We start from the raw sequence: 9,871 nt of genomic DNA on the forward strand, positions 1-9,871 counted from the left end.
ATGATTTTGACTAAATTAAAATTGTTTTAACAGGGTTTTACGAAAGAATTCACAACGTTGACCGCATTAATAACACATCATTCAGTAATGCCAGAACTACTACCTTGTCCTTTATCTTTGAGCCGATATAATCCAACATTTGTAAAATCTGATTCCAATCAGGATTTTGCAGATATTGATGCGGATCCAGATTACAATACGCTTGCAGACTTTAGAAAAATGATGGCTGATTTAAATGTATAAACTTTTAAAACTTTAATAAAACAAAGCAGTATTATAATAATTTATAAAGATTTGTATTCTTAAATTTAAATATAATTTGTAATAATAATAATGTGAGTTATAAGTAAAAACATATTAAAATGAAATACAATACATTTGATATATATTATAAACTATCGATAATAATAACTTTAGTGTGCTAAAAAGTATTTATATTTTTAACCATTTTACTACTCATAAACATAAAGTTTATTGATTATTCTGTTTTGAATTTGAACTGTACCTAAATACAGTTAATTAAAAATATGTATTATTTAAATGTAAAAATCATTATAGTCCAGTTAATTTTATGAAATATTTTATAATACTTATAAACCTTGTATGAACTATTGTAATATTATTTTATCAATTTATAATTTTTCGCATATTATCAAAACATAATTTGGTAACCACAAATAATGCCAAATTATGGGTAAATTGAAATGTGTAATTTTTGTAAAGTAAAAAAATATTATTATCATTCCTAGTCTCGTGTGATAGATATAAAAAAATGTACATATTATAATAAATATTTATTCACAAACTAATTGATAATTTTTAGTCGTTTTAGATATAACTTTCTTGCAACCATTCTCCGAAATGTTGTTAATTAATAATTATCTATTAATTTCAATATATATGTTTTTTATTACCGTCAATGGCTGTGTTCCTATATACAATATACCTATTTCAATTCCAAATTAAATATTGGATTATGTAATATGATAATGCATGTGATCAAAATATAAAGCAAATAAATAAATTACAATTTTGTACAAAATTTATTATTTTTTATATTTAATGACTAAACTCTTTTTTAGTTATAATAACTTAATGTTGTGTTTCTCTTTAACATTATTTTTTGTATACGTAGCTACTTACCTAAAAATATTCAATCAAAACTAAATAATTTTACAATGACTACAATTATTCCTACTTGAATTATGAATCTTTTGGATCCAAAAATATAAAATATATATATATAACTATATTATAGTTTAATGAAAAAAAATTAAATCAAAAATATTTCCTTTTTATCCGTGGAAAAAATCTAAAGCTGTACATAAAGTTATGATATCGTATGCGACCTACCCAAAAATAGTATTGAATTACCCCATTTATTTATCGTCATATATATATATATTTATAATCACTATTAAAATTGATGAATTCACATACTATTTTTATTTCCTTAAATTAAAAATGTCGTATTCATGCCTATAAGGAATTTGTCAAATATTGTACTATGAATAGATGAAGTAACTACCACTCTTCTTTCAACTGCCATGAAAGTAAAGGCAAAATCCCATTTACTTTAATATCGTATCTTATTTTTAAAACCGCCAAAAAGTGTCCCTGTAATTTAATCGATGAAATGTTGACTATAATTTTCACCGTAATATGTGTAAATCTGTGTTAATTTAATGTGGCGAATACTTCGCCACATATACCCACTACCCAGTTGTGTATATCATTTATTTTATCTTATCGTATTAATTGAGTTATAAAAGTAAAAGTAAAATAATTCTACAGTAAGTCGGTATTATCTCAAAAGTTATAACAACAATAATTATATGGTGTGTGTATACCTAAATAATAAATATTATGTAATAAATTCAATGTTTTTGGTTAAAATTAATTTAAGAATAAACTTTCAGCTAGATGCTAATAGACATTTTCCGCTCAAAAATGTTTTTCGTATACCTACAAAAAATTTCCATTGAATTCAAATTTAACAAATTTATTACTAAAAACTAAACAATATTTCCCTTCTCATTTTTATTCAAACTTAGGACTCTGCCATTGCTTCTTAAACATTATTCTTTATTAATTTAGATAGTTATACGTAACAATGGTCAACGGTAGTTATATATCTTCAGAAAGAGTTTGGGTGGACATTATCAAACATTGCGTTGAGTTTAAAATGAAAAGCTTTACAAATTACAACTATTAGTAGTTCGAAATGTATGCATAGTAGTAACCGATTATTCTGCCCATAAATTAGATTCTGGTAGTATATAAATTTCTAATATATTATAATCAGTGAATAAATCTATTTTTTCATCTAAAAATTTAATAGATAATAAATCATCTCTAAAACAGTGTCAAGATAGAGAAACAGTAATCCAAAAAATATTTCAAGTATTTACTTGTATCGCTCTAAATTTTATATCCAAAACTTAGGCGAATTGATTTTATTTTCCTATACCTTAACCATAATTTAAGTAAAAACTTGACTTAAAATAAGTAACTCGCGTAGAGTAATAAACCATTAACACTACACTGCGACAATAATTATGTCTATATAATAACATAACACACAAGCAAATTATCAAAGTTTAAACGTAATACTAAAATAATTTATAATAACCAATAATATCGCCTTTAGGCGAACATTTTATATATCACAGGTAATTGGGGCGCAATTCAGACGTACTAAAAAAAAAAGTAGTAAATAATATTATATTTACTATACCATTTTATAGGAGACACAATTCGTAAGCAGCGTGACTATATTGTTACCTATCATACAGCATAGTTTTACCTACTTTTTCACTTGCTTTTAATGATTTAATATTTACATATTAAAAGGAATTAATCAAGTCACAAAAAAGAGAACTGTCGAACCTCTCATAATAATTCCAAACACCGATATTATATTGTAAAGTAGTTAAGAGTATTTTATGAATTTAATAACACCTATATTACTAAATGCATCTATAATAATGAATACATTTTACATTAGATGATTAGGTTAAGAACTATAATAATCTTAAATAATTGTCTCGTGAATTATTTTCCACATTCTTATATTCATGTTTAAAATTTCCTTCTTCACTTGTACTTTATATAGTTTAATATTTTACAGACCAATTTTTTTCCCAAATGTACATACAAATTACAAATACAAAATATTTCACCGATACGCATACTGATACTCATCATACGAATCAAACCACAACAGATATTAATACAAAAAAAATAATTTAATTCAATAACATAATTTGATTCATTGTAATATATAAAACGTAATCCATCGGTTATAAATTGATAATTTAAATACAACTTTACTATTATTATAAATTATGACGTTTTAATTTCATATAAATCATTCATTTTAATGTGTTCATAACGCTGTAAATTATACTTTAGTCTTTATTATTAGGAAGTATAATAAGTTTTAGTTACTACATTTGGTAAAATTAAAGTAATCAATATAATTAAAAATAGGTGACAACGTTTAAGTTGAATAACACTTATGAACATCGTCAAAATATGTATTGTTAGAAAAAATAACACATTGACAAAAAAATGAAGCATTTTATTTGTAACCTAGTACATACAACTGGCACTTATAGTTGTTGGTATAATGAACTAAAGCTAAACATATGAATTATGGACCATTAGAGTAATACATTTACTCAAATTATTCATCTAAATGTAAATAATACTAAGCCTTGACGTATGTCGAATTGAATAGTCGTATGAACTTAAATCAGAAAATATGTTTTTAAAATGTATATAAAATAAATACAAAGGTACTAGTCTTTAATTATTATTATACATATTACTTATAAAATAATTTTAAGAATTAGATTGTAATATTATTTAAACATATTTTGGTTTTCAGTGGTACTGTAGTAGATTTAACGGTCGTTTAGTCAGCTAACGCCAACGTGATCCCGCATATATTTTGTTTTGCAACCCTCGTAAATTATAGTGAAAACATTTTCTAAAAGGTAGACACACTACTCATAGCTAATTTTTGAACAAGATATCTTTTATATTATTTTCACTATGATTTCAATCACAAATCGGCTACTGATTTTGATATTTTAAATTTAAAAATGATAGAGCAGGATTCGTTAAACCATATGTAATAAAATATCAAATTTTATCACAAAAATTGTATTTTGGTTTATCTCTGGTAAACAAAAAAGTGATTTTAACTTAAAAATTAGAGAAGAGGATTAACAAATTTAATATATTAAGTTAATTTAATAATTTAATAAAAATTTATCTTAGTAGCCTTGCCGTATGCTCACAATATGTACTACCTACTTATTTGAAATATTGGTATATTTTTTATTTCTTCCAAAAATTATATAAACTATTTTTGTTTTTCAAATTTTTATAATTAACATAATATTTCATAACACAATTGATGTAATCTTATCCATGTGCATAGGAAATGAGTATGAATATGACTTAGTGTTGCTATATTTTATTTTACTATAAACACGTTTTTACTACATAGTTAATTAATTATCTAGCTATGTTTCTTAACAACTACTTACTAGTTACTACAAAGATTGCTTATAGGTAGGAAGGTTCTTAAAGTAAGTAAATGTCTGGTATAGAACTTACCTTATATTTTATCGCAGGTAGCTATATATCGAATTAGTTGTTGTGAGTAGTGTTATACGACACATTGTATACTGAGTACGAGTTTATTAAACTAAAATGTTACAAAATTGCATACTATTTACATAGAATACATTGTTATAATAATTACTTCGATATAATTAGTGAACACGTTCTCGTAACGACAAAAAAAAAATTGGCCCAATAATGGCATTTACCTTAGAAGAAAAAAACAATACATATATAAATAAAAATACATATAAACAAATTGTATATTATTAATAATTATCATGGAACAAAATATATGATAAAATTATTGTCTCCGTGAAAACACAATTGTCATCTATTTTGTAAAATAAATTCTAATTATTTGTTTAAAAAGTAATAATAAATATTTACCTATATAAATAAGTTAGAAAAGCTAGTATATATTTACTTTGAATAGAACTAACGTTATTAATTAATGGACGGACGGACTGACACAACATCGATTTAAGGTGTTCTAAACTTATGTTTATAAACCTAAAAGTGGGCAAAATGGTATCGCTCTACTCTCTACTGTATATAATAAATGTCGAGTGTACGTGTAACTTGAAATAAAAAAAACCTCAATATTGGATGATCATTTCAGTATTTAATTTAGTCTCGAGTCGTGAAAGTGCTCATCGATTCGTTTTAATATAGTTAAATCATTCACATTTGTAAGAAATCTAAATTTACATTTATTTTTTTTTAAATAACTAAAAAAAATTTCCAGTTCCTATAAAACATATCAACTATGTATATAAATAAACCATTATATACTAAATTACTAAAACATTACACCAACTAATAGTCTCTGTACTTGCCATTTTGAAACTGATTTGCATAAATAAATAACATAATAAACAGCCAACTTTAGGTTGAAAAACCCAGTTATTATAATATCACCTATCTAAAGTATATATCAGTGGCGTTCCTAGGGGTGGGAGGTTAGGAATCATATCCCCCCCCTTTGACTTTTTTACTGACTTTCAGAAAACAAATTATTAGATATTCGAGTTGTTATAAAGTAATTACTTCTGATTATTACTAATAAGTTATTGCTTAAAAAATATTGGTCTATAAGCCATAATGCTCCTTATTTTTGTATTTAAATCATCATAATAAATTAATTTAAATTTTAAATGTATCATTACTTATAACTAATAAACTTCGGATTCAATTGATATTGCAACTATTTTTGCAGTTAAGATAAATCAAATCTGATCAAAATATAGGTATAGTCTATATACATTATATACTTATGTTCTCTCATTTTCTACCTATATTTGATTTTATAATGCAATTTTTTGAAATTTCCCACGTTTTTGGAGTTTTTTAAAATTCTGTGTGTTTTAATGAACAAAATACTTAACTAAATTATAAATGTATTATTATATAAATAGATTATTTAACAATGGTAATTAATTTAATATATATAAAATCTAAATACATAAAATGTAACTTATTACCTTTCCTAAAAGTACTATATCGAGAATAAATAAATATAGAAAAAAAAATGCCGAATACCTATACCTTTACCTCCCGAATCTATTATTACAAGGTGGAAACATGGTTAAATGCTACACTTTTCTATGTAAATAATTTGGAAAATATTGTACTTGTGATTAAAAGTTTATAAAACGATGTTAATCCCTATCTGCAGTGTGGTAAAGCTGAAACAGCTAGCTTGTACAAAATAATGCAGTCAAATGTGGTTTATAGCATTCATACAAATATACAATTATCTAAGTTATCCATTAATCAAACAAACTTTGAAGAATCAAATAGTAACCTACTTAAAGGTATGAATATTTTTAGAAAAATTGAAGATATTTTAGCAAATATTCTTAGTAAAATGGGGGAAAAAATTAAGATAAATGTGTGTAAATAATTGAAAAATATAAAGGATATAAAACTATTAAACCTTACTATGAAATCATATCACTATGTCAGGTAAAGCAGATGTTTATTTAGATATAACGCCTAAATTATTGAATTTTTTAAACATTACAAATATGTTTATTTTTGTATAAAAAAATATGTTTATATTTTAAACGATAAAAGATTTAATTTTAATTTTTGTATGTTTTTAATGCAATTAAATCCGGTCTTTTCTTATAACATATATCCCCCTCCATTGAAAAGTCCTGGGCACGCTACTGATAGGTATTATCCGTGTGCATTTTTCATTAACTACGATTGCAAATTATAATAAACCTCACAAACACGTAAGTCCACACGCTCACTATTGTGAGAATAACATATGTCATCAGAACAAATTTTTAAACAATACTAAATGTATATTTACAAAAATAAAAACACTTTTATTTGTACCTAAATAAACTTTTAACTTATTAGTATTTATTCAAAATCAAAATTATTACCATAGCTGTATTTAACCTATAAGCACATTACACATCATAATATCTTGAATATTTTTGAATGGTGAATAAGTGTTATTACATCGAAATGGCGGAAGTGAAATTGTTTTACAGCAATCCGTCTTTGGCGTTTTATCCAAGATCAAGACGTATAGTATCGTTTTGTATGTCGATTCACATAAAAAAAAATGTTGTTTATGATATTCTGGTTTTAATTATATAAATGTATCATTTTTTTAAAAGTTATTTAAGTTAGAGTGTTGTCGTGAAAAAAAGGTTGAGAATCACTGGCACTGGTTTAGTATAAAATACTCATATCGACTCATATAGTCATTACTCATTAATTATATAGCTATAAATATAATATTCTGATCAGCACTGCAGGCATTCTGGCGACTTGTCTATGTTAAAATAAATGATAATTATTAAAATATAAATATAATTATAATTAAAAGTTACAACTTCAGTCAGTCAGTTTTCAGAGTACAATTATAATTTTCTATAACCTCTAACTGTATTAAAAACTATATAGGTACAAGTACAATTCATTCACCTACTTAGGATTTATGAATGACACATTGCCATACTAACATGCCTTAGAATATTACTCTGAAATGTTAATATTTAAATTGACTAAAAACTGTCATTTAATAGTAATAACAGTAATCATGTAACTCATTTTTACTACCGATGGAGATAATAGAGATAGAACTTTTAAAAGAATTTCAAATGGATTTAACTAGTTGCGCAGTTAAATACCTACAGCTTAATGAATTCAGAATTTTAGATTCAAAGCAGAGCGATGAATGTATTGATTTTCAGATTTTACTATCATATGTTTTTTTTATTTTGTGGATAACTGGATGTTACACAATAAGTTGTCAATAAAATGCTTCGACTTTTAAAAATAAGAGTGGCTTTGGATATCAAGTTGAATCTAGTTTTTACTTTAGAGGGGTCAAACTTAAAATGTTCATTTACTTTCAAATTTACTTATTTTTATAATCGAAAAAAAAACTAACAAAAAATTAAGGAAAACACGTTATTTATTTTAAGATATTAATATTTATTTTTATATACTATGAACATATTTTGCTGTGTAACGTAATTTACAGAAACATACAATTTCAATTTTGAGTTATATATATGTTGATATAATATGATTTAAAATTTTAAATACATATCGTTAAATAATAATTAAATATTAATTATAATTCAATATTTTTGGTAAAAATTATATCAACATAATGTACTACTAAAAGTAAAATAAATGGCTTTAATATATTATACTTAGTGATAATTGATAAGACTGACACTATATGACAAAACTGTCTTCGCTCAGAATCATTTTTCGTATACAATGATATATCATTGAATTCAAATTTAACATCCATGATAGTGACCTAACTCGGCACCTAATATTCAGCAATCAGCATAACGTTATCCACTTACCTACCTTTTTTTCAATTAAATATGAATTTTGGGTGATGCAAAAAATACATCTTAATTAGTTATTATCTAGATATTTAAATATTTAAAATTTAAACCTTAAGTGTTTAGATCATTTAGTTTGTTGTATAAATATATATATTTTATATATTTATAATATATCTATATCAAATTTATTTTTATTTTTAAAACTTTTTATAAACATATCTAGTACTGTCTACTGTATCATTTAACACATTGTACACGTCATTACTTCAATTTATATTTAAATAAATATTTCCGATTCTATTTTAAATTGTATTAAGAATAGTTTTTAACTGATATAGAAATACTTTATTATTAATTAAAATTATTGAATTTTATAAGTACTTACTTAAAATTCAAAATCGCCACAAAATTTAGATCTTTGATTTAAAAATTAATATGATATTAACAAATTTTTTTTAAATTTTTATTCAAGAAACTAAACTATTGCATAATTAAGTCTGGATTTAGTGCTTCCCATATAGTTATCAATGCTGCATTTGTCTAATCAAAGCGACATGTTGACTGAAAATTGTTCAATAAACCAAATTCAAATGAATAATATAATTAATATTGATCAATTTCAGTTATGAAATATAATTTACAAGACTCAAAGCTGCAATTTTATACATTTAACTTTATAGCTAATATTGTTAGTGTATAACACTAACAATTATTATTAACATTTATTGTTATACTGTAATATTATTCACGAATTAATAATGTGCGGGAGTTAGTATATAAATAATACACAAGATCGCGCTAGATTTTTTGGCTCACCGTGAAGCACAGATATATTATCTATATCTGTGCCGTGAAGTCAGACGTGCTTAAGTTATTACACGTTCATTGCATACCCTGAGATATAGAGTAATAATTATAAGTATATAATTAATATATACATGACGTATTACTCTGTGATTATACCTAAACGTTTATTATCTTAATCGTGGGCGTACCCAAATATTTTAAACTGATAATACTGGATGGCGGGCATATGACCCATTTATTTTTGGTGGACAATTATTTTGATATTTTCCCGGGTAGCAGTGCTACCAGAAATTGTAATAATAAATTTACGAATAATAATTGTATGGTTTTTGTTATTAGGAAAATTGTTTTAAAAACATTAAAAACAATGACTTTTAATTTATAAAACTTTAAAAGATCATAATTTTTATCAATTTATTTAAAAATTAAGCAAACCTAATTTAAATTGTCAATATTGTGCTATACTAATACCAGTTGTAAAACTTTAAAAAAACACTGGTTTTGGGGAGGGCTAATTTTTTACACTATATAATACATTAACACTGACAACTGGCCTTCCGATATTATCATTTTAAAATATTATTTTATATCTATCT

At 24.1% G+C, this 9,871-nt stretch overlaps 1 protein-coding gene across 1 annotated transcript in view; it reads left to right on the forward strand.

Annotated features, from left to right (window-relative positions):
- LOC132929250 (EGFR adapter protein-like) overlaps nt 1-1,042 on the forward strand; it is a 139,554-nt gene extending 138,512 nt beyond the window's left edge. The window contains exon 9 of the mRNA XM_060994452.1: nt 34-1,042. Coding sequence (XP_060850435.1) covers nt 34-243 — 210 coding nt within the window. The 3' untranslated portion in view covers nt 244-1,042. The remainder of the gene's footprint in view (nt 1-33) is intronic.
- The last annotated feature ends 8,829 nt before the right edge of the window (nt 1,043-9,871 follow it).

This window comes from Rhopalosiphum padi, chromosome 4 (assembly GCF_020882245.1).
Source record: "Rhopalosiphum padi isolate XX-2018 chromosome 4, ASM2088224v1, whole genome shotgun sequence".
Taxonomy (NCBI): domain Eukaryota; kingdom Metazoa; phylum Arthropoda; class Insecta; order Hemiptera; family Aphididae; genus Rhopalosiphum; species Rhopalosiphum padi.